General features: G+C 33.3%; 5 protein-coding genes across 12 annotated transcripts; 3 read left to right on the top strand and 2 right to left on the bottom strand.

Annotated features, from left to right (window-relative positions):
• The first annotated feature begins 1,361 nt into the window (after positions 1-1,361).
• Positions 1,362-3,517, top strand: LOC105634838 (adenine phosphoribosyltransferase 2). Of its 4 annotated transcripts, XM_012217765.4 has the most exons (7): positions 1,383-1,469; positions 1,554-1,634; positions 1,774-1,884; positions 2,351-2,443; positions 2,612-2,761; positions 3,004-3,062; positions 3,230-3,517. In XM_012217765.4, the coding sequence occupies exons 1-7, from the start codon at positions 1,448-1,450 to the stop codon at positions 3,293-3,295; spliced, it is 582 nt and encodes a 193-aa protein (XP_012073155.1). In that variant the 5' UTR covers positions 1,383-1,447; the 3' UTR covers positions 3,296-3,517. The 4 variants fall into 4 exon arrangements, with proteins under 4 accessions (XP_037491812.1, XP_037491813.1, XP_037491811.1 ...); XM_037635883.2 differs by lacking the exon at positions 3,004-3,062 and having other exon boundaries at positions 1,371-1,469; XM_037635884.2 differs by lacking the exons at positions 2,351-2,443; positions 3,004-3,062 and having other exon boundaries at positions 1,362-1,469.
• A 143-nt stretch (positions 3,518-3,660) lies between these two features.
• On the bottom strand, positions 3,661-7,236 carry EDA14 (embryo sac development arrest 14). Of its 2 annotated transcripts, none has more exons than XM_012217767.4 (9): positions 7,079-7,236; positions 6,746-6,838; positions 6,580-6,670; positions 6,367-6,458; positions 6,182-6,275; positions 5,987-6,066; positions 5,141-5,224; positions 4,049-4,148; positions 3,661-3,980 (listed from the first exon to the last, which is right to left on the bottom strand). In XM_012217767.4, exons 2-9 carry the CDS (start codon positions 6,799-6,801, stop codon positions 3,969-3,971), a joined length of 609 nt encoding a protein of 202 aa, XP_012073157.1. In that variant the 5' UTR covers positions 6,802-6,838; positions 7,079-7,236; the 3' UTR covers positions 3,661-3,968. The 2 variants fall into 2 exon arrangements, with proteins under 2 accessions (XP_012073157.1, XP_012073156.1); XM_012217766.4 differs by having other exon boundaries at positions 3,661-3,961.
• Positions 7,237-9,112: 1,876 nt separating this feature from the next.
• On the top strand, positions 9,113-12,378 carry LOC105634837 (hypothetical protein). Of its 2 annotated transcripts, none has more exons than XM_037635882.2 (5): positions 9,113-9,326; positions 9,556-9,688; positions 10,470-10,690; positions 11,488-11,652; positions 11,841-12,378. In XM_037635882.2, the coding sequence occupies exons 1-5, from the start codon at positions 9,222-9,224 to the stop codon at positions 11,925-11,927; spliced, it is 711 nt and encodes a 236-aa protein (XP_037491810.1). In that variant the 5' UTR covers positions 9,113-9,221; the 3' UTR covers positions 11,928-12,378. The 2 variants fall into 2 exon arrangements, with proteins under 2 accessions (XP_037491810.1, XP_012073154.1); XM_012217764.4 differs by having other exon boundaries at positions 9,115-9,398.
• A 1,225-nt stretch (positions 12,379-13,603) lies between these two features.
• On the top strand, positions 13,604-21,966 carry LOC105634836 (Molecular chaperone Hsp40/DnaJ family protein). Of its 3 annotated transcripts, none has more exons than XM_089723892.1 (11): positions 13,604-14,133; positions 14,377-14,445; positions 14,784-14,876; positions 15,430-15,548; positions 16,274-16,469; positions 17,404-17,579; positions 18,346-18,475; positions 20,122-20,203; positions 20,757-20,848; positions 21,001-21,097; positions 21,552-21,966. In XM_089723892.1, exons 1-10 carry the CDS (start codon positions 13,801-13,803, stop codon positions 21,082-21,084), a joined length of 1,374 nt encoding a protein of 457 aa, XP_089580018.1. In that variant the 5' UTR covers positions 13,604-13,800; the 3' UTR covers positions 21,085-21,097; positions 21,552-21,966. The 3 variants fall into 3 exon arrangements, with proteins under 3 accessions (XP_089580018.1, XP_089580015.1, XP_089580008.1); XM_089723889.1 differs by having other exon boundaries at positions 20,738-20,848; XM_089723882.1 differs by having other exon boundaries at positions 13,606-14,133; positions 20,122-20,282.
• A 197-nt stretch (positions 21,967-22,163) lies between these two features.
• Positions 22,164-22,994, bottom strand: LOC149499364 (homoserine O-acetyltransferase). The gene is made up of 2 exons (XM_089723900.1): positions 22,721-22,994; positions 22,164-22,467 (listed from the first exon to the last, which is right to left on the bottom strand). The coding sequence occupies exons 1-2, from the start codon at positions 22,967-22,969 to the stop codon at positions 22,285-22,287; spliced, it is 432 nt and encodes a 143-aa protein (XP_089580026.1). The 5' UTR covers positions 22,970-22,994; the 3' UTR covers positions 22,164-22,284.
• Positions 22,995-23,655: the final 661 nt, after the last annotated feature.

The raw sequence follows: 23,655 nt of genomic DNA, 5'->3' as shown, positions 1-23,655 counted from the left end.
GATATTTTAATCCAATTGAGGTTTAAATATAACTTTAAAATAATTATATGAACTAGAGTTGGTTATATCGATCCTTTGTTATTATTTTCACAATGTCCTATTGATGATCTTGAAAAAAAAAAAAAAAAGAAAGGAAAAGAAAAACTATAAATAAAAATAAAAATTGCTACTCCTTGGAAGCAAAAAGAAAACTGAAATCGTGCATGATCCTAACAATTAGATGGTGCATGGTGGTCGGTAGAGATTGCATTTCAAGTGTTTTGAAAAATCTGGCCCCGTCAAATTAAGTGGGAAAGAGACTCTTTTATTGGATGGTGATGGTATTGGAAGATAAAGCCTAAGGTATCTGGTGTCCATTGATCTATTTATTTCAATTTAGTTGAAATTTTTTCAAAAATTAAATAAACTAAATTATTCATAACATTAATAATTAGGTTTACCCGATTTAAAATAATATAAATTGAACAACGAAAATTGCTCGAATTCTTTAAATAGCTGGTCGAATTTTTTATTCCCTTGTGCTTGATAGATGTGTGATATGAACCGAACTAAAAAATTTAAAGTGAAAATTCTAAACATAATCTAATTTTTGGTTGGAACTTTTTCCATTTAAATGAAATGGAGGACAGTGCTCACCGACCACATAGTGCGGGGCCCAAAAAAACGTACAAATAATCTTGTGATGACGGATCACAAAATAGTATACACGCATGCCCTTTGATAGCGGATCAGGTGCGGTCATTTCGTGGGCCATACGAATCTTCTTTCGATTTTTGTTGCTCCATTTTGATGACATCACTTGCCATTGCGAGTTCACTGATTTCGTAACAATATAATCATTTCTCTCACTTTAGGTTCTGCTAACAGAATAGAATTAATTTACACCAAAGGATTAATAAAAACTGTCTGAATTTTGATCCTGACCATTCATATAGAGGGGACTCACATTTCCCAATTAAACTCTGCCACGTCACTATAAAGTTCTATTGTTACAGTACGAGTGTTTGTTGCATGAGAAATTAAACTATTAGTGACGTATTTTTTTTCCTTTTTAGAATAATTGGTGACATTTTTCACTATAGCCCTTGTAATTGCAAAATTCAGAAAAATCCAGTACTTTGGAATAATTACATTTTAAGAATTATATATAATTACTGAATGTTAGATTTGAAATAATATGTTTCCCTTCCTAATGATAGAGAGAAAAAAAAGAAAGTTATTTACATAAATATGGTAAGAGTTTGTAAATATAAGTATCTTCCTTGCTTCCCACCAAAAAGAAAAAGAAAATCAAGAAAAAAAAAGGGCTCCCAGCTGTATTATTTATTTATTTTTAAAAGAAAATAAAAATAAATAAGCTTGTGAGCCTATAAATATTGAGGAATGAACAAATGCCAATTGGATTTTGTTCAGTGGTGCTTAGGCCAAGAAAGATACACTCTCTTAAATGCCAATCTTCTTGCTCAGTAGTAAAAAGAAACAACTCTCTTCTTGGTTTAATTAGAAGGTGAAAATAACAGTAAAGTTATAATCATTCGAGAAAATGTTTGCAGGAGAAAATGGTTTACAAGGAGACCCACGATTGAAAGCCATATCAGATGCCATTAGAGTAGTCCCTCACTTCCCTAAACCAGGTAGTGCTTATCTTTTGTTTCTTGCAGAAGCAAAAAAGTAAGCAGATTTTATGTTTGTAAATGTGCCCAACTGAAAAGTTGTTATATTATTACTAAAGCTTTTTTGGTCTCTGTGTGTTCTCTTCTTCTTTATGGTTAGGAATTATGTTTCAAGACATAACCACACTGCTACTCGATCACAAGACTTTTAAAGACACTGTGGATATTTTTATTGATCGCTATAGAGATATGGCTATCTCTGTTGTTGCTGGTTGGTATCTTTCTTTGTCTATAGCTAAATAAAATTGCGGGTGCTCTTGTTCTGCCATTTTTAGTTGGCAAGAAATGGATAAACATGTCAAGGCTTTATCTAAAACAAGTTGTATAATGGGATCTCCGTATTTCATAATGGGTCATATTGGGATTTCTTTTTTTTTTTTTTTTTCTTGAAGTTTGTATGCTTTTTCGTCATATTTTTTTTGGTTATTTTGGCTTGGACTATTTTTCGACTTGTAACCTAACAGTCTTGGAATTAACTCCAACATCACTAAGCCAAAACTGATTAGTAGTTTTCCTCCTGTTCACTATCAATAACTCAAGGTAAATTAAGCTTCTTGTGGAAATGAATTGCTAGAGCTACAATCCAATCTTGAATTATCAGTTATAGTGCTATATTGAGCTTCTTTCTGCATAATATTTAATGGTTTCTTACAATGTCAAATGTCTTTTTTTTTAAGGTGTGGAAGCCAGAGGTTTTATATTTGGTCCTTCAATTGCATTAGCTATTGGTGCTAAGTTTGTTCCTCTACGTAAACCTAAAAAATTACCAGGCATGTTCTTCCATACAACTTTCTAGCATTATCAAACACAAACTCTGGTACATGTTCTCTTTATTTAGGAAATGAAAACTATCCTCTAAGTTAAGTTAGAGCCTCAAAATGGTTAACTTAATCTTGCCACTTGTACGTTAAATCTTTTAACATTTGAATTATATACAGGAGAAGTCATATCTGAAGAATACGTACTTGAATATGGGAACGATTGTCTGGAGATACATATTGGTGCTATTAAACATGGGGAACGAGCCATAATCATTGATGATTTAGTTGCCACCGGTGGAACACTTTCTGCAGCAATAACATTATTAGGTGAGCCCTGTCCTCAGTATTATAAATTTCAGAGAGTTTTGCAGATTTCACCTCTTGTACTTTCGTTCTCAGTATGAACGACAAATGTACATTTAACTCTCAAGAATTTGATTTTATAAAAATCAACAGAATTCTATCATCTGTAAATAAATTATATTTCAAATTTATTTTATGTCAAACAAAGAGCCATCATTTCAGTTCCTCGCTAAAGGTTTATATGATTGGAATTTGCCAATGACCAGAACGCGTTGGTGCAGAAGTTGTTGAATGTGCATGTGTTATTGGGTTGCCTGAGTTCAAGGTAAAAGGAACTAAATTTGTCATCGTTATCTCCTCTCAAAAACTTCGGCTTCTTCTTTTCCCTTCTAATTTCTCATAATTCTAGACATTAGTTATAAGATCTAATCTTCGTTTATTAATGACTTCTCAAATATGAAATTATATGAAAGGACATTGTAACTTTTACAGGGGCGACTCGGGTTAAATGGGAAGCCATTGTACATTCTTGTGGAGCCACGCCAGCAAACAACTTGATTTGGTATTTCCATGTTCTCTTCATGCTAAATGAGAAAGGCTTAACAGAAATGGCGGTTCCCCTCCATCTAGGTTTAACAGAAAAGACGTTAAACTTGCCGCTGCATATATGTGATAAATAAGTACTGGACACCATTGAACAAAGGTCACTTGCTTTACGATGATTGTCACAAATCTCTTGAAAGAAAAATTAACTGTCAAGAAGACGTATTTACCCTTTCAGTTTTTCATGTTCATAGCTTTGAACTAAAACAGTATTATGAGATACATCACCATGACTCTTAAAACTATAATGGGATATGAATAGAAACTTAGTTTGCCAGTTACAAAGGAGCTGAATGCAAATTACTAGCATACGTCAAAAATTTAAGAAAAAAAACTAGATATGTCATAGATTAAAGGGTAACATTTCCATCTGTCATTATCTCGTAGCTGACAAGGGTATGATTCAAAATAGGATGTGTTCTCTACCTCATTCAAAAGAATTAACAATTTCTGAAGAATTTAGAACTACAAAACTAACAGAAGTTTACAAACTGGTTGACAGAGATGCGAAAGATTAGCACATTCCTTTCACCGCTTTCTTTCAGATCGCCATTTATATACTGATTTGGTAGTTGGACAAATAATCTCATCTTCGCGCAGTTTTCGCTTTCGACCCTTTTTCTGATTATTACAAAGTATCCTGTTTTAAACTTCAATTTGTAACCAAACAAACATGTTAAATTAAGGGAAGTCCAAAAGAACAGGTACCTGTAATTCTTTCTGCAATGCCATATCTGCATATAGTTTCTCCAATTGATTAATTCTGTTCTTCCGGGCCTCTAGCTCTCTATAGGAACTGGCTGTTTTCCTGGATGCAAAAATAAGCAGCAGTAACATTAATGCAATTCGCTTATCTCACAGTTGGAAAAGTTTAGTAGCTTAATGATTTTGATACAATAAACATTCCATCCGAATACCCAAAAAAAAAAAAAAAAAAGAAACATATTTTGGGTTGGGGTCTTGGGTGGAGGAAGAACATAGTAAGTAAAGAAACCATTTCTGTTTTGAGTTGGAGGGCAAAGTTTTGATAAAAATAAAATAAAATAAGAAGCCAGCTGTTAAATATCATCAATAATCTAATTCTCAAGGTACCACCACAGGACAAATTTCAAGAATATGAACTCACAAGCCAAACAGCCATAATCTACCAAAAGTTCCTACCTCTGGCATGATATTAATGGAGTATTAGCACAAAAAATATTTGCTTTATACCATCTTAAGTTCCAAACTTTTGATTCCAAGTTTCATCCCTATAAAGGTTTGAGTCCTACATACATTCAGCCCAACAAAGCTCTAGCAATACAATGATTTCAGTTAGTTTTTCAATGATAATTCATTCCATTGGCACACATCAGTATGAAAGAGAACTTGAGGTGCAATTCTGTTGAAGAAGCCTCCCCCTGCCATGACTTGCCACTTGTATGTATAAAAGATAGTGACAATTAAAAACAGGCATGATGATAGAGAAAGTTGTCTGCCCCAAGTACTTGGTTAACATGGCAACTTAAAATAAGAAACTCAAGAATGTCCATTGACCTAATACATGGAGAAAACAATAGAAGCAAAACCCATTGCACTATTTTGATAGATTCAGCTTTTCATCACAGTTCATACAAAACATTTATCAACTAATTTGGCAAAAGCTATTGCCAGTGAGCAGTTTATATGGGATGGAGTCCCCCTCCACCAATAAGTTTTGTCATCTTGTTTTGTGCGTGCATGTGGTGGGGAGAAGACATTGTAACAGGGATTTGTTCTAGGGAAATGAGATTTACATCATACTAGACAAGTTATTTTTACCTCTTAATGTGATCAGGGACATCCTCGGAAGCAGTCACAATTTTATTTTCTGAAGACAGTAATGTTAATTCTTTAGCTTCCTCTCTGCAAGGCAGACAAAAGAAACACATAGGCACGAGTCTAAACATTGGAATATGACTCGCTCAGTAAAAGAAAAAAGCCCGAAAGTAAACTGCCAGATCACAGTTTCAGAAGGGAGAAGCACACTGCATAGATTCCCATCCAGAAATGCAATGTTTGAACTTCAAACGCATCAACAAATTATTTCAAACACAAAAAATACTCAACACAAAGTTTAGAGGATTTCAATTTTTCTTGAAAAGAAAGAGTAAAAATGAAATACTTTAAAGCACTAGACAGATAAAGTGCACTGAGAGAATGATTACCAAATTTAACCGAGAGGGAATCGTCAAGTATAACAATGGTGCCAAACAAGCAACGATAATTTTTGAGTATGCAACCATAGAAAGTTAGAAATGAATCCAAAGTTAGCAATAAAGCCACCTGTCACTTGTAGCCTCATAACACCATCCATCATGTAATTTTCATTTATAATTCATCTTTCATAAGGAGAAAAAAAATTCAATTCAACCCCATCCTAGTGAATAACACACGTCCATCCAATTCCATAAGAATGCAAATATGTAAAGAGCAAACATCTGTGATATAAATGTATATGTGCATAATGAATGTACAATATCTATGGGTTCGTCAATTAGAAGTAATTATAAACCAGTAAATATTGGACTACATAAACATCAAAGGAAAAAAAAAAACAACAGTGTTCAATCACGTAACAGTGAAGAGGTAGCCATTGTTATAGAACAAGAAGAGATCAGCTCAAACCTGTCTTCTGCGTAGTAAATGTGCCTGTTTAATGGATGACTATCAAGAGAGTGCAATGCCGCAGTCAGTTTTTCAGCTTTCTGCAGCAAATAACAGAATTTTGATCATTATTAAGACAGCTGAAAGTCATCTAAAAATCAAAATCCAAATTAACCAGAAACTAAATGCAAAAGAGTAATTTTACCAATCACTTACCTTCTTTTCACTTTGTAATTTCTGAAGAACATATCCAATATCTTGTGTCTTCATCAACATAAGCTCTTCTTGAGTGTATTTGTTTGCCTGACTCCTATGGAAAATGGGAGTCAGCAAATTAAACACCAATAAAATAAGAAACAAAATAAAATAAGAATGAAAAAGAAAAAATTAGAATATCTTACTCTGGTCTATGGACTCCATCAACAGTCCTAGTTTTAACCATCTTGAAGTAAAATTCATCAGGATTCCTAAAAGCCGCTTTCTCCTTGAGTCTCTGCAGAGCATGATCCATAAGGAAAATCCATCAATCAACACAAACCAAATCAGAGATTACTAATTTACCTGAAACAATGGAAGCAACAAGCACAAAGACACAGAGGGTAAATCTACTCTACCCGTAAAGTTTCTTCTTTTTTGTGGAAATTTTTCGCACGGACGACATAGTCCTTGTGTTTCTCAAGAAACCCATACTTCTTTCTCGATTGCCTGACTTAGGTAACAAATGAGAACAAAAAAATAGTAGACAAAAAATTAGGCAAGAAGAGATTTTTAACGACTTACGGTTGAGATCGCTCCTTGTGAGTCCTTCTAGGAATAGCGTTCCTTAATGACGACATGATTCTGCACAACTTCTTCTTATTTTTGTAGCAATCCCTAGCAGATAGGCAAATATTGAGATAATCCAAAAAGCAACCAAAAGAAGTAATCTTTTAGGGTTTGTTGAACAAGAGCAGTGAAATTAATCTTCAAATTAAATGAAAATTTGAAGAAGCATTGAATTATTTCCAGAGTTAACTTGAAATCCCCTTTCCCCTCTTCTTTTCCATTGGTTTTTATATAACCAAAAGCTCGTAGGAAGTAAAAAAATTTCTAGAGTAGAGAGAGATTTCTTACCTTTAAGTTGGAATAAGCAGCTCGTTTGCGGGGGCTTTCCAGCGAGAGAAAGAAGAAGCGCAGGGTTCACAGATATCCGAAAGAATACGCAGGGCGCAACTATTACTTGTTCATCAAATTAAATTACATTTAGGTCCCTAAAAATTTACATATAATTAAAGTCAGCCAGTAGTTGTCTCAAGTTACAGTTCTATCTCCCAAAACCGCGCGTAACAAAGGATGGTCGTTTCAGCCTAAACTTTCAGTTTTATTCCGATTTCGTTCAATTTTCAACTTTATGCCAATTCACACTAATTATGAACTTTTGTGGCATTAACACCCAAATTACATTCATAGATTGAATTGCAAATTATAAATACATTTATGTATAGTCCATACTTCACTTTGAGTTAACTTAACCCCAAGTTCTCATTCAATATAAAAATTTTTCATTTTGGTCAATCACACACTATTTCATTAACTTGAGAGAAAAACATTGTATACTTGCAACGTTTTTTACTGTCTAAATGTTCAAAATTAGCATGTGAGTTGCTTCTGACGTGAATACTTTCATTGCTACCATTTTGCTAAGTATGTATTTTATCATTACCAATATGATATGCTTTAAAGAAACTTATATACAACTGTTTGTAATTTTTTAATTTAAAGAAATTTTTTTATGGTGATTTACAAATGTTCATCAATCGTCTTGAAGCAAAAATTGCTCAAATTTATTGTTTTTGAAATGGATATGAGAACTTTCTATTAGCTAGTTAAAAATTTATAATGTATTATGCAGTGTTGGAATCGCGTGTATAAAGAGAAGTCAATTGACCCCTTTTAGATTTTTTTAATATATACATTATCAAGATTCATGCATAAAGTTCAATTTGTTTATATTTTGATCTCTCTTTTTGAAAATATTATATATTGACCCTCCAAACAATTATTCATAGATCCACTATTCGTATCATCTTACATTATCTATATTGGGTAGACACAGATAATTAGAAATGTTGTAGGTATATAATGTTTTTCTGTCGTGTTAATAAAATAGTGTGTAATTAGCTAAAACAAACAGTTTTATGTGAATAAAGGATTTTGAATTAAGTTAACTTGAGTTGAGAAGTGAGCTCCACGTGAATATATTTATAATTTGCAAATTAATCACTGATTATAATTTAGGGTGTTAATGTCGCAAAATGTCATAATTAAAATGAAATCGAAATAAAATGAAATTGCAATAAAACTGAAGTTCAAGGTGAAACAACCCATTAGGCCTTCGAATATTGAAAATTTTCAAACAAATTCTTTTTTAATTTAACTTAGAATATACACAATAAAACAAGTAAAATACAAGTAATATTACCAATTAATTATGGTTTTTTATTTTAAAAATGTGGAGAGAAATTAAAATAACAAAAATTATAAATAATAATACAATAATATGTCATATATTATTACAAATTCACGCATATTTGAATAGTTGATGAAGCAAGAGCTTGAGAATTGAGATGTAGCTAGGTTTTTTCACACTATTTTTAAGGGAAAAACAAGGTGGAGTTCATTTGTGGAAAACTTTTTATTTTTATTTTTATTTTTATTTTTCATGGTAATAGATTAGAGAAAAATAGAAATTATTATTTTAATTACTATGTTTCATAGAAAATTTAGAAAAAATGGTAAAAGAGAAGAAAAAATGGGAAGGAGAATAGAAGATGATAAAAATTTGTCTTCACAAAATGGAAAATTCATAAAATTGAAAATTTGAGAAATTGTTTTTTCCGGAAAATAATATGAAAAAAAAAAATCGTAATAAAAATAAAAAAAATGGAGAAATAAGCTTTGACATTACCAACAAGCCGGTTGGATAATCACTTGCGCTGTCCCGAATTTCGCCTATTGATTTGTCGCGACGTTAAAATACGTCATCGTTTCAGTAACTCAAAAACCCAAATTCCCGGAAACAAATCCACGCGCCTATCTCGTGCTTTTAAAAAAGCCACCGCTTTACTTCTTTACCATCATCTCCGACTCCACTATATAAACAACACCAAAACCCCACATCACGATCACAGTTACAAAATTAAAATCAAAACTCAAATCAAACAACAGCCGAACAGACCCAATCAATCTGCGCGGAAACCCTAGAATTCTTGAGAAAATGTCAGCGGCAGTTTGTGGAAGCAAGAGATCTTTCTTTCTTGAAGACGTTCCTTCGCCTCCTGTTTCCAAAAGGATTCGCTGTAGCTCCTCTTCTACATCTCCTGTTCGTTTTTCTCCTCCTTCTCTTTCCCCTGTCCACCATCTCAAAGCTATCTTTCCTCACATTCATTCTCAGGTTTCGATTTCTCTCTGAATAGTTCGTTGCGTGCCACTGAAACTTATTGCTATTATTTATAGCAATTCGACTAAGATATTTTCTTTTATTGTTATTGTTTTTGTTTTTGCCTTTTCAACAGTAGCTATTGTTAATTGTTTTATGGTGAATTTCTCAGCTTCTTGAAAGAGCGCTGGAAGAATGCGGTAATGATTTGGATTCCGCTGTCAAGATCTTAAATGAGCGCCCTCTGGAATCTGCAGAGCATAATTCAGCCTCCGTTGAAGAAGCTGGTCTAAATGTGGAGCAAGGTGCGGTATTTTATTAGCAGTAGATAGTGAACTATGCTAACAGTCTGAATGGAGCGTCTCTCTCCTTTCTCTCCCGTGTATATGCTTTGTGGTTTAATGGTGTTATATTTTTATCTGGCATTGACTCGGACTAACAATGAATAGGAATTGAATTCACATCACAAGTTTTTAGTTTCCTTGATTGTATGTATGTTGGGGTATGAAAGTTTTGGTATCTTTCACGTTTTAGATGTGAGTTTGTTTTGTTATCTCGACCAACTAGTGTGTTCAAATGTGGATGAAAATTCTATCGCCTTTCAATAAATCCATGTTGATAGTATAAATATTGAAATAACTAAGAACTTATTGAAGTCAAAATATTACTACTCTGGACTGGCACAATGGGTGTATGATTTACTTTAAATATCCTATGTAGCTGCTACTCTAGTGCACAACTTTAGCTTTCTGATTGCAGATTCATGCCTATGATATGAGATTTTAGCAGCAAGTCTTTGATAACCTGTTCAACCAATTTGCCTTGAGCCTAAGTTTTAGTATCCAATCCTGTCCTACATTGTTTTTCTGGGTATATGGCTATAACTCCTCAAAACATCTAATCTTTTACCTTCCCTTTCTGATAATGTAATGTACTTGTTCTGCAGATCATTGATGCAGTAAGTACATGCATATGATGCTTACAGTTGTACTTCATATTGTGTCAGATGCTTCTTGCTTCATTTTATGCTTTTGTTGCTGTCAATTAAAGGAGTAGGAATCTGACGTTTGCATCCAAATATGACAGGTACATTGCCCAATGATGGGGATGCTGCTGCTTCTGAAAATACATCAGCGCCAAGCAACCTTCCTGCTGATGGTGCAGAATGGGTGGACTTGTTTGTAAGGGAAATGATGAATGCTACTAGTGTTGATGATGCCAGAGCCCGTGCGTCAAGGGTGCTGGAGATTTTAGAGAAATCTATCAGTTCGCATGCTGCCAAAGAGACAGCTCAGAGTTTTCAGAAGGTATCTATTTATGTGTAGCACACATACCTTTCCCTTATGGACAGAATTCCCTGTAGTTGACACTACATTATTAGGATGATGAAGTTGGTTCATAAAATATAATGCCATCTAAGGTCAATAATCATCGCAAACTTCCCAAGTCTCTTACCACCTCCAACATGTGAGTAATGTGAAGCACTTAGAAACTTTATGCTATATAAGCAGCTTACATTTCTTACATCGAGTGAATTCTTTGTTTTTCCAAGAGTACCTATTGTGACATTGTCCCTCTTATGCATGTCCTAGAACTGGGGACTTGGACACCCTCAAACATGCTTTATAGCATCTAGAAATGGTCAAACAAACATTTCATCTACCTAGGGGCCTATCTAATCAGTGCAAAACCTCACCAAAATGGAAATAGGGTGGAATGAGTCTTTTCTTTTCTTTTTTTCTGGAGCAGCATTGACCATGTATAATGAGATGCATGCCGTCTCATCTTTGCTGTGGAATGGATATTAGAATAAAATGACATGATAGCAGTCCCTCTTCTTTTTGGAGGAAGTTAAAGATGAAATCCATTGTATTTCTAATGAGCTAACAGGAAAGCTTCCTATGGTATGTTAATGAATATGAGCAAAAGGAGTTTCTATGTTGGGAATTCTAATTGAATTTAGCACAATGAATTAGAAAAAATTAAAATAGAACACACTTTGAGAAAGCTGACAAGCTCATTTTTAGAAGTTGATTTATCCTTTTAAGTACGGTTATAGAACATACCTTTTTACACACCTGCAATTATGGCTTCTCTTTCTCAGGAAAACACAATGCTAAAAGAGCATGTTGAAGTAGTGGTCCGAGAGAATACCATACTCAAAAGAGCTGTGTCAATCCAGCATGAACGTCAGAAAGAGTTTGAGGATAAAAATAGAGAGTTGCAGCAGGTGATATCTCAATATCAAGAAAAGTTGAAAACTCTTGAGGTAATAATAGTTTTCTCCTACTCTTTACCTTTGTTGTTTCCTGTTTCTAGGCTACAAATTGATGTTCTAATGGAAGCGAAAAGGGGAAGAACGGCATAGTTTATTAGTTTACATAATGTGCAAAATAAAAATGCAATTCATTTTTTGCACATCCTAACAAATCTTTCCTTTCATGGTTGTGCTGCCAGATGAATAACTATGCATTGATGATGCATTTGAGACAGGCCCAGCAAAGCAGCCCTATCCCAGGACGATTCAATCCTGATGTCTTTTAATTAAGATTTGAATTTATTATGAAGATAAGTCTAGAAATACATAACAACATTACGTGGGTTTAGTGCTGAGTTTGCCATAGTTTGTGCACGTTAACCATATCGAATTTGCCATGTATGTCCTCCAATTCAATGGATATGACAAGCCACTAACTTGGAGTGGCTTTTAACAAAAAAGAATTTTCAAATGATTTATCTTTTAAGTTATTTTTGCAGCAAATTACGACACAGTATGGTATATCTTGTATCTTACAGTCTCTTTTATCATGTAACTCTTGTTGATTTTTCCTTTCCTGAAAGATTCTGGAAATGTGTCAGCAATTACGTTCCCCTGAAGAACATAAGGTGCATGTTTTGTGTAATGGAGAAGATTGTGGCTGCTTTACGTTGAGTTATGTTTGTTCTTTATATGATTGGAATATTAAGAAAGAATGGAAAATCTTATTGATTTTAATTGTTGTTGGTCTTCTCTTTTGAAATTTTCTTAAATGGAAGAGTGTTGAGAGACTTTTTTTTTTTTTTTTGGGAGAAATGTTTTGATAGAGAAATTTTATTGATGAATTAGTAATTGGTTTCAAGATTTGTTAATTTTGTGTAAATTGAGCACTCTTCCTTCATAATGCAAATTGGAGGGTTCCAATTTCACGCTTGTGATAAACCCTTGTGGCCATAAGTTCTCCCTCTGTGGGCAAAGCATTTTTGAGAAGGGATGGTAAAAATAAAAGGTGAGTTGAGATGATGCTGGGCATCAAGAGTAGATTCCTTTTAGTTGTCCAGCAAGAGTTTCCTATCAAAATCTTATTTATCTCGAGCTTTGTTTATTTGTAGAAAATAATGTCTTTGAAAAATGTTATTTAAGTAACTCATTTTTGTTCTTGATTGTAATATTTAAATTTTTTTAAAAAAAATATCAAATTTTTTTTAATATGTAAGATTATAAAATACTTAAAATTATAGAAAGTTTTATATTTGAAAAATATATTGTTAAAACTTAAATTAATTGCTGGGCAAAATATGCATTATGATGGATTATAAAAGGTGGAAGTTAAAGGTAAAAAAAAAAAGATAATTTCAGAATGCTAAAAAGTTAAGAACAAATCTAAAACGTTATCACTCTCATTGTTCTAATGATTTTAAGAAGGATAAACAAATAATCAACAATCAACTGAGAATGAAAATATAACAAAATACATAAATTTTATAACATTAGACAAACTTTTTTAGGTAAGAAAATATTTCTCAACACTTTTCTCCTTTTAATTAACTTTTACACGAAAATGTACTTTATTTTATTATCTTTTATTATACTACATCCTCTGTCCTAAAAAAGATAGTTCATATTTCTTTATTTGTTTGTTCTAAAATGTAATTTATTTTTTTTTATTATAATTAAACATTAAATTGTCTACTATACCTTTATTCAATTTTACTTATTTTTAATAATTTTCACTAACTTTTACTTATTATTTCAATATAATAATTGCTCATATATTTTTTAAAATAATTATAATAAAAACTTATATGAATAAAATTATTCTTTAATTATATTTTTTAATCTGTGTAGTGTTTTCTTAGAGGGAGGGAATATAATTTTAGAAGGAGAGGAAAATGTAAAAGGCCAAGGGTTCCTGTTCTCTAAAAATTTAGCACGTGTATTGCAGCATACAAAACGTTACACTGACCACAAACGCAATCCCGTCTCTGTTTGGTTCTTACTTCCTTCCCTCGTCGCCCTCATTTCACCATATAAACGCTCGCTCAAAGTTTCAATATTTAGCTCTCTTTTGCAACCAGATCAAAGAACGATGATGGATAACAATAAATTCATACACTTATCTTAAAAACCCAGAATTCCTTTAATAAAAAAATCTCTCCAATGGCCACCAGCGCCACTGCCACTGCCACGGCCACTGCAACTGCAACAGCTCTCTCTCTCGTTCCATCTTTAGGATTCACTTCCTCTTCTAACTCTAATGCTTCTACTTCTTCATCATTCTTAACCGGTGGCACCCACTTATGGTCTCATAAGAAATTTGCTTCTGTTTCTTTAACCTATTTATCTCCTGCTTCTGTTAAGTTCAGGACCAACTCAACGAATCGTTTTAGACCCTTTGTCAGTGCTTCTGGGGATTACTATGCTACTCTTGGAGTTTCAAAAGCTGCTAATATTAAAGAAATCAAGGCCGCTTATCGAAGGTTAGCTCGCCAGGTAGTATATATTTGTTTATGTTTTTTTGGGTTTATTTACTTTTTTTATTGTTTTGTTCTTGATTTATTTGTTTGTTGAGAAGAAATCTGAATTTTTAATGGGATATTTTTGTGGCTTATCAATCCGGTGTCTGTTTTATTTGGGAATTGGGAATTGGGATGTTTCTTGATGTGTTATGAATCGTATTTTTTTGCTTTTCTTGTGTCTAGAATCCTGACATTTCGGTTTCTATTGTGATTCCAGTACCACCCAGATGTTAACAAGGAACCTGGAGCAACTGAAAAGTTCAAGGAGATAAGTGCTGCTTATGAGGTATGCATTATAATTTTGAACTCATATTGTGCTAATTTTGAACTTGTTGATGACAATATAGCATACTTTGTGATGTGGCATCTCTGATTTTGTATAGCTTTATGGATTATGTGGCTTGCATATTATTGGGACTTGTTGTCTATATTCAAGCATCAAAATGTTGCACTTGTTTGGGATGTATATTATATGGATTGCTGGAATTGTAATCCTCTAAGCATGCTGCATGTGATTATTTCACTTCCACAATTTTTTGCTTGATTGCTTGAATTGCGTTTTTGCTGTTAAAGGTTTTGCATTTGTCATATTGTCTTTTGAATCCTGAAGTACTTCACTGTCAGGTGCTATCAGATGATAAAAAGAGGGCTCTGTATGATCAGTATGGTGAAGCTGGAGTTAAAAGTACAGTAGGTGGTTCATCAAGTGCTTATACGGTACTGCATTCTGTTATATACTCTTCTTTCCTCTCCTACCTCCTGTTTCATATCCAGGGAAAAACTGATATGAACTAGTTGACCAGGTAGCTTGTTGGTTAGATCATCAGTGTGTCATGCAGTGCATATTAGTAGAGTGCTCCTGGTGCTGAGTGGCCTCCGTGTGGTTTTTGTTGCTGAACCATTTATTAAACTTTGTCTTGTGTGAACTATTACAGGAGGCTTACCAATCTCTGATATTTGGTATGCCATGTAGTTTGTCCCTCAAAGATCGTGTATGGTTATGGCTGGTCCTGCCAGTGCTTAATAGGACATGCTTCTATGTCTTCCTTACCATGTCATATACTATAGAAATTTTTTTTTTTTGTTGCTTTTTAGTGAATTTTGTTGTTAAATTTATAGAAATGAGGTTGTATGCTTGTGTCTTGCATTTGATTGTGTCACCCTCAATTAACACGTTCCTACTTTTTACTCTTCATCTGATTCAGATGGCACAGAGTGCCAACATGCATGTAAAATTTAGTAGAACTTACAAATTGCTTTTCTTCTGCAGACTAATCCTTTTGATCTATTTGAGACATTCTTTGGGCCAAGCATGGGTGGCTTTCCTGGCATGGAAACTGGGTTCAGGACTAGCCGTCGTAGTACCATTACTAAGGGTGAAGACTTACGGTGAGTTATGATTAAGTTTTACCCAATGGATGGTGTCTCACCTCATCTTATAGCACCAGTTAATATGAGGATATTAATTGGATTTAGTTGGCCTTATGTAGTCTGATAATTTAACTTTACCAGTATTGTTGTCCGGTTTGCTTATTGATAAATTTGATTAGCTATGATGCGCCAACACACCTTCAATAAAGGTATGAAATGTTGTGACTATATATTTATGTTTGTTGATAGATGGTTATAAGTTTGATATTGAATTCAAACATTCCTTTCCTTTCTATTTCCTTTTCTCTTACATGCTTTATACACTTCTATATTTGATATTCTCCTCATTTGCATTTCCATGTTGTAGTCGATATATGTTCTGTTCTCTGTGTGGGAAAACTTGTATGCATGTGTAATGCAAATTTGCAGACACAGATAGGTGATCTATACAACTGGACTTTATAATATGTTGGTTTGATACATTGATTTTTAAGGTATGTGCTATTTAATTGTCAAAAAAAAAAAAAAAAAAAAAAAAGAAAAAGATACATGCTAATTCTATTTATTTGTATGTATTAATGTCTTGGCTTGGTCATAAAGTATCATCGGAGCGGAAACAGCCATGTTTAACATATAGGATCAAGACAGTCACTCATCATTTCCTCATTTTTGACTATTCTAATTTTGTACTGGAATTGTTAAATGCTTGAATATACTTCATTGACTATTTGATGGTATTGCAGTTATGACATCACTTTAGAATTTTCAGAGTCTATCTTTGGAGCTGAAAAGGAATTTGAGCTTTCTCATTTTGAAACTTGTGAAGTTTGTACTGGTACTGGAGCAAAGATAGGCTCCAAGATGAGGATATGCTCAACTTGTGGTGGTAGGGGTCAAGTAATGAGAACTGAGCAAACACCATTTGGCTTGTTCTCACAGGTATTTAGGGTTCCACTCCCACTCTCTTTTTTCCTTTTCCAGTGCTGGTATTTTGTGTGGTACCACAGCCCAAAAATATGCATGAAAATAAGGACTTTTTCTTATATTTCCTGAATTGGGCATTTCTTCATATCTTGTATGCTTAAGTTAAAATTTGATGTTTCTAGTGTGTAAAAATTTAAGCTATGTGATTGCTTTTAGGATTTTATAAAAAAGCTGTGTGAGCTATATAAGATACTTTTGGAATTAAGAGAACAATTTCTTGCAAAGGTCTTTACCTGAAAGGTGAAAAACTGAGGATTCCGGAGTAATTAGACAAAAATAGGATATATGTATTATGTGCAGTAAGGTTGCTACGGCAAGACCAATTTGGCAAAATGGTTTCACAATATGCAAGGAATAGCAGTGTTTAAATAATTCAGTTGGAATTTTTTCCTGTGTGAATGGCGTTAAAAGTTGGTTCATGTGGAATTAACATGATTTGAAATAGTGATAAATAGGGTATAAAAGTTTGATGAAAATGTTATTATATTCTATGTGTAAAGAAAGATTAAAGAAGGATGAGCAGAAATCCTTATGCAAGAACAAACAACACAGTCTAAAGAAGAAAAATAATAATAAGGGAATCTCCAATTCCTGTGCATATCGGCTACAGAAATTCATCCAAAGATATTATTAGGGAAGCATTAAGGAGAAGACATACAAATCTATTCAATAATAGCCATTCAAAAAAAGCTGAGCAATGTACTGACCTGTTGTTTCAGACCTTTTGTTTCTTTGTACATGATAGATGCCATGTTTATATGGACAAAATTCTGTGACAAATTCTGAAAGTTTATAATTTGATTCATTTTTCTTTGTCTGCTTGTCCCCTGTTGACAACTTTTGACATGAAGCGTGTTGGTACTTATAACCATCCTTTTATGTATATTAGGTTTCTGTATGTCCCAAATGTGGTGGGGAAGGTGAAGTCATTTCTGAATACTGTCGAAAATGCTCTGGTGAAGGGCGTATTCGTGTTAAGAAAAATATCAAAGTCAAAGTCCCTCCTGGAGTCGGCACAGGCAGTATTCTTAGAGTTGCTGGAGAAGGTGATGCTGGACCAAGAGGGTACGTTGGTTAACAATGCTTTTCATATCTCATAGCTTCACCTTGCATTTGTATTTTATTGCAAGAAATTAGAATTGTTGATTCATTGGCTTGCCCCTATTTCAATGAAGCACAGCAATTACAGTACTATTTACTAAAACAAAATTGGTCTTCTAGAAGGGACTTGATATTTTCACATATACTGGAACAGCAAATATTAGGCCTCAGTATCTGAAGAACAACTAAAATCTACAGTCGCAGCAAATTAGAAATTACCTGAATTTTGTATACTTAATCAATAATTAGGTTGGCCTCCTTCAGGCTTCAAAAATTTATTTGATTAGTGGCAATAGTAGCGGCTGAAAAAGCCCAGCTGTGATGATAACATATGTTCCTCCTAACATTTATGAGTGCAATACTGAAGCAAATCAACTATGTATGAGTGCAATACTGATGCTATAAATGATTCAACACACCTCTTATTGGTCATTCTATCAACTGGAGCAGGCTTCCAACTACTTCTCTTTTCTGAGTTTTTTTATGTTTCCTTTTCTGCTTATTATGCTTAAAGAATCCACTACTTTGTTTTCATTATTATTTTTAAGCACTCAATCTTTAAAAGCTACACATGTTCTTCCTGTTTGACAATTAACTGTTGTTGATAACATATGTAGTTTCTTAGTAATAGAAAACGTTCAAAAAATTTGGTCATTTAGTAGTTTCATATTTGCAGATTTCACACTGATCTAAATGGTTCTATATCATTGACTAATCTTTGTTTCTGCAGTGGTCCTCCAGGAGACCTATATGTGTATCTTGATGTTGGGGAGATAAGTGGAATCCAAAGAGATGGCATAAATCTCAAGTCAACTATATCTATCAGTTATCTTGATGCAATTCTCGGATCAGCAGTGAAGGTTATTAGATTTGTTATTATTTTACTCTTTTTATCAAGTGATAGGTATTGATTTGAGGCGATGAAATATTGGGTAGATAAAATTTTCTTGAACTTGCTATATATTAGTTTACACAGCTTCGAAAATCTAAGCTATCATATCAGGAAACAGGCAAACAATGTGTATTTGGTTTTCATACTTCTAACATTTGCTTTCACATGTTAGGTCCACTAGCATGTGCAAAGTGAAGCAAAATTTCTATGCAAATGTTCAAATCAAGACATCATGAAATTCTGAAATAGGAAGACAGAGCCTACTTTCATTTTTCATTGAATAATGGGTATCAGGTTTGGAACCAAGACCTTCAGAAGATCATTATCTGATACCCCCTTAGCTTCTTGCTAGACCCAAAAGGTTAAGCTATCAGGAATTTGGTCAATAATGCATATCAACGTCCATTCTCTTAAGAAACAGATGCAGATGATTGAAATTTTCCATATATCATGAAGCACATATCATTTAAGTTTTGAATGTTGTAATAGTTTCTAAAACTGTATAAATGAAAATTGAAACTACAAGTCTTTGATATGCTTCCTTGTCACATTCTGAAATTACAACTCTTTGATATGCTTCCTTGTCACATTGTGAACTATGTAAAAGCCAGTATTAATAGTCTAAATGTCAAGAGATTAAATCAAACACCATGACCAGTTCTCAAAGGCAATGGAGCAGGGTGGGTTTGGCCATTGCCATTTGTGCCCTGTTGGGAAATCCTGGAGTGCTAGTTAGGAGAAGTACAAAGTGTGAGGCAAGAGTGGTTATAACCATTTTATTTTTATATATAGAATTATATATTCTAAGTAATTGTCATAAGGAAATGTATTGAATTTTTTACTTTTATTGGTTATATTCGAGGAAGAATTGATTAAAATAATTAGGAAATTGCTCATTCTCAATATTTTTACATATTAATGTAAGTCAAAATTATAAATAAAATATGTATTTTGAGGAAAATCTTGGTGGGGCAGGGTGTGGCCTACATCAATCCCTTCCAGTCAGGACAGGGACTTCCCGTCAGATGTGGAGCGTTTCCCTGTCAGGATTGGTAAAATTGTCATCTTATCGTAGATGAAGAACCATAATGAGAACCAAAAGTGGCTGCTGTAATTTTTGGCTTTTCTGTTTCCCAGTGAGACAAATATGTAGTATGATTGCAGTTGTTTCTAAATGTTGATGTCATTTTAGCTTTTCAGATTGATAGGATGAGGTTGGAGATGAATACATTTTTGTCTTTGATGAAGAACAGAAATGCATGAGGAGAAGAAATATGTTAAATTTATGATGAATGTTTTGTCTGATGGAGCCAGATTCTACTTTTATTATTATTCTGAAAAATCAAGATTAGTTGCTGTTATACTTGGCTGACTCTGATGATGTCAGTTACGTCCTAGACAAGAGAGAGAGAGAGAGAGAGAGAGAGATCTGCCCAAGTACACACTGTTAGCTGAAAGACCTGCTTAGCTTTTAGTTTGTAATACCTTGCTTCGTATCTTGAATGGACAATTTGTTTTAATCTGCCAGCATATGCTGTCTTTTCAGAGCATAAAGACCACAAGGTTCAAAGTCTTCTTCACTAGACTGAATTGATGTTTTGACATTCAAAACAGGTGAAGACAGTTGAAGGAATAAATGAGCTTCAGATTCCAGCCGGTACTCAGCCTGGAGATGTTCTAGTTCTGGCAAAGAAAGGTGCACCTAAACTCAATAAACCATCCATTCGTGGTGATCACTTATTTACAATACAAGTTACTATACCAAATCGAATTAGGTATATATTTTATTTTCTTGGTAATTTTTAATTAATTATTTCTACTGCCAATGGTTGTATGCTACTCTTTCTTTCTGTATTACATTGTTAGATCTCTCAGATTTCTTAGACCTTCAATTATGTTTTGTGGCCTTTATAGCCCTCTTACCCCATGCCTCCTTTCTTTCTATGTTGTTTTTCCAGTAACATGATTCAGTTTTTACTTGTTGGATGATGATATGTTTCTTTTAAAGATAGGCTAGATTCAGATCAGCATAATGCCTTATTCATTAGAATTTATCTAAATTTATACTTTACAAATCATTTTCTTTTCTTTATTATAGTTTTTGTCTTTTTAACTGTTTGTAGGCCTGTTATAATAAACTAATCCAGCAACAGAATTGTTTGATGCTTTCCTGTGATTGTGTTTTGGTGTTTTAAATAATTTGCATAATTTCTTGAGTTTATATCTACAGTTTTTGTTCATATTAACAGTGGCAAAGAGCGGGAGTTGCTTGAAGAACTTGCTTCACTGGGTAACAGTACCTCCATTAGACCACGAACTCGCTCCAAAACTCAGCCTACAAGTAAGTCATTTCTTATTAGCAGATGTTTTGTGATAATATATAATCAATGAACTATTTGTTTCTGCTTATTTGCGACTGTCTAAGTTTCCTCTCCAAAATTGAGATATTTCTGCAGATTTATGAGAGATGACAATTATGTTATATTTCTTTAGGGAAAGAAACAGAAAGTCAGGTGGAAACTGTCACTGAAAAAAATGAGGAATCAGAGGACCAAAATGACCTATGGCAGAAGTTAAAAAGTTTAGCTGGGTAATAATTTTTTCTTATTTCAAGTCCCAGCAGTTGCCATTTACTGTTATCATATATTGGTTAAATTTTAGCTTCAGTGCTGGTTGTCACACATTCTAAAGTATGTCTGTTCTTAAAGTGGCCTGTCCTTTCGGGGGCCTATTCTGTTTTGGTTCTGAAGAATTAGGAGACTATGTTCTATTCTGCTCAATCTTTTTTTGATTAGATTATGCATACAAGATGCTTAATTATGCACTAATTAATTGGGTACATGTCTACTTTTAGGGTTTCGGAAGGATATCATCAACTGCTAACCATAGCAAACCTTGCTATTCAAAATACTATTTGTCGTGTTAGTTTCAGTTTTTGTCTATTGATCCAAACTATCTACGATATTTTCTCTTGATGATGAATCCTTTGCATCAGATCAATAAATTTTATATGCATAAACTCAGAAAGCTGTCAAAATTTACAGGTCCGTTGCAAATGGCGCTATGAAATGGCTGAAAGACAACCTCTAAGTTTGCAGCAACCTTCACGCTTCACTAGGTGACTGAACTTGTTACATCCAGAGTCACTGTTACTGATTTATGCTTCAAATTAGCCATTAATTAGAATTTTTGTACCCCTCAAGAGATGCTCCTAAGGGCCAAGCCATCATTTTCCTGGATTACTTTGATATTTTTCAACATGTTGCTGAAGAAAATTCAATGGCATACTAGTGGAGATTCTTTCATTTTTTTTTTTCCTCATGTAAATTTATTACATATATGGCAAGCTGCTATAGATTAATCTCTTCCAGTGCATTAATTTGTATTTTATGTGGATGTTATTGCAGCAACAGCGACTAAATATAAGCCATTTAAGAAATGTACATCTGATTTTCTTTATTTTGTTGAAGTTTGCAAGCAGCATAAGCTGGAGCTTCTTTTTCTCCATGCTTCTCTCTCATAAGCATATGCTAATGTATAGTGTAAGGGTATTTCCAAAATCAGAGAAATGCTTATAAATAGGGTTCGCAGCAGGTGAGTACACATTACACTGCGAACCTGTTTAGAAATTGCCATCCCTACTTATAAATCCTTGATTTGATTGTTTGTAACGATTATTTCATAGGAAGGGATTTCAATTTAATTTATTACACCATTCATACATGTGGTTTTGAGAGAGTACATTTCTCTTGACAAATACATATAAATGAATATATTTCACTTTAAACGACTTTGCTTTATCAAGAGCACAATGGCTATAATTACAGGAGCAGATACCATAACCAGAGCCAGAATGATATTAGGTCTTGTTATCTCAGGAAAAATAATGCTTCCATACTTTATTACAGCTGCACCAGCAACAGAGCCACCCCCAAGTTTCCACAAATAGTTCAAATCCTCCTGTTCACATAAAACTGTTTCAGCAACTTTTGCATTATCCAATCAACAATTTTCCTTTTTCCATTTCTTACCGTTTTGGGTTTCTTTTCGGCTAATTCTTGATCTTAATCAAGACCCAATATACAACCCCTATCGTCTTTATATAATCACAACAAAAATAAAAATAAATCAATGGAATTTAATTTATAAATAATTATAGAACAAACAATCCGTCATTTAGTTACTAATGTGTAAAGAGAGTAAGAGAGATGACCGGAGAGAAGCCATTGCTGCTATCAGTGATCGAAGTTTCTTCTTCTCTTGGGGAATTGGAGGCGTTAATAGAAGAAAGACTTTTTAGGGTTGCATTCGATGAGAGATTTTGGGTGTCGAAGAATTTTGGAAAAGACATGAGCTTCTTTTTTGTGGGTTTTAATAACAGCTTGTGGTGATGCGAGAAATATGAGTGGCAGAGCTTAGGGGCTCCGTTTGCCATGGCTGCCACTGCAACTGCCACTGCCATTATCTGTTTATTTGAATTTTCAAATCTTACAATCTTATAAATTAGGTTACGAACGGTTGAACGGCAGTAAAATTTTTGCTTGTCGTTCATGAATTTTCCGTCCTGCACTGTTGTTTACGGGCTTTTCATCCACTCGTCAAACAGCCTCTCGGCCCATTTGCAAATATGTAAACAATGGCTATAATAAATTTTTTTTGGAAGTTCTATATATGGAAAAGAGAGTATTTAATAATATTATTACAGGTTAATTTAAATATGAATCATCAAATAAATAGTTAAAGTTTTATTTTTAAGTTGTTTAAGTGTTTAGTTAATAAATAGTTTAAATTAACTTATTATTTGTAGAAATAAGAATATGAAAGCATTGTGAAAACTATTAGAATAATATGTCAAGTAAATTTAAAATAAATAGATAATTATAAGAGTATCTTGTCAAAGAACAGATAATCAGAAAAGAATGGTGGACTGTCTAGTATTGATGAAAAATTTTATAATTTGAAGAAATTATTTTTATGAATTTAACTATTTTTATTTTTATATGTTTTGTTTATAAAATAATAATAATTATGAAATAATTTAATTGAAAATAAAAATGAACTTTATGATATAAGATAATAATATAGGCTATTCAAAGTTAATTAAAAGTTGCAAATTTATGCACAAAATCATGCTTTAAATTTAATTTA

Source organism: Jatropha curcas, chromosome 1 (genome assembly GCF_041381405.1).
Source record: "Jatropha curcas cultivar XTBG-Jc1 chromosome 1, XTBG_Jcur_1.0, whole genome shotgun sequence".
In the NCBI taxonomy this organism is placed as follows: domain Eukaryota; kingdom Viridiplantae; phylum Streptophyta; class Magnoliopsida; order Malpighiales; family Euphorbiaceae; genus Jatropha; species Jatropha curcas.
This window is presented reverse-complemented; position numbering and strand designations above follow the sequence as displayed.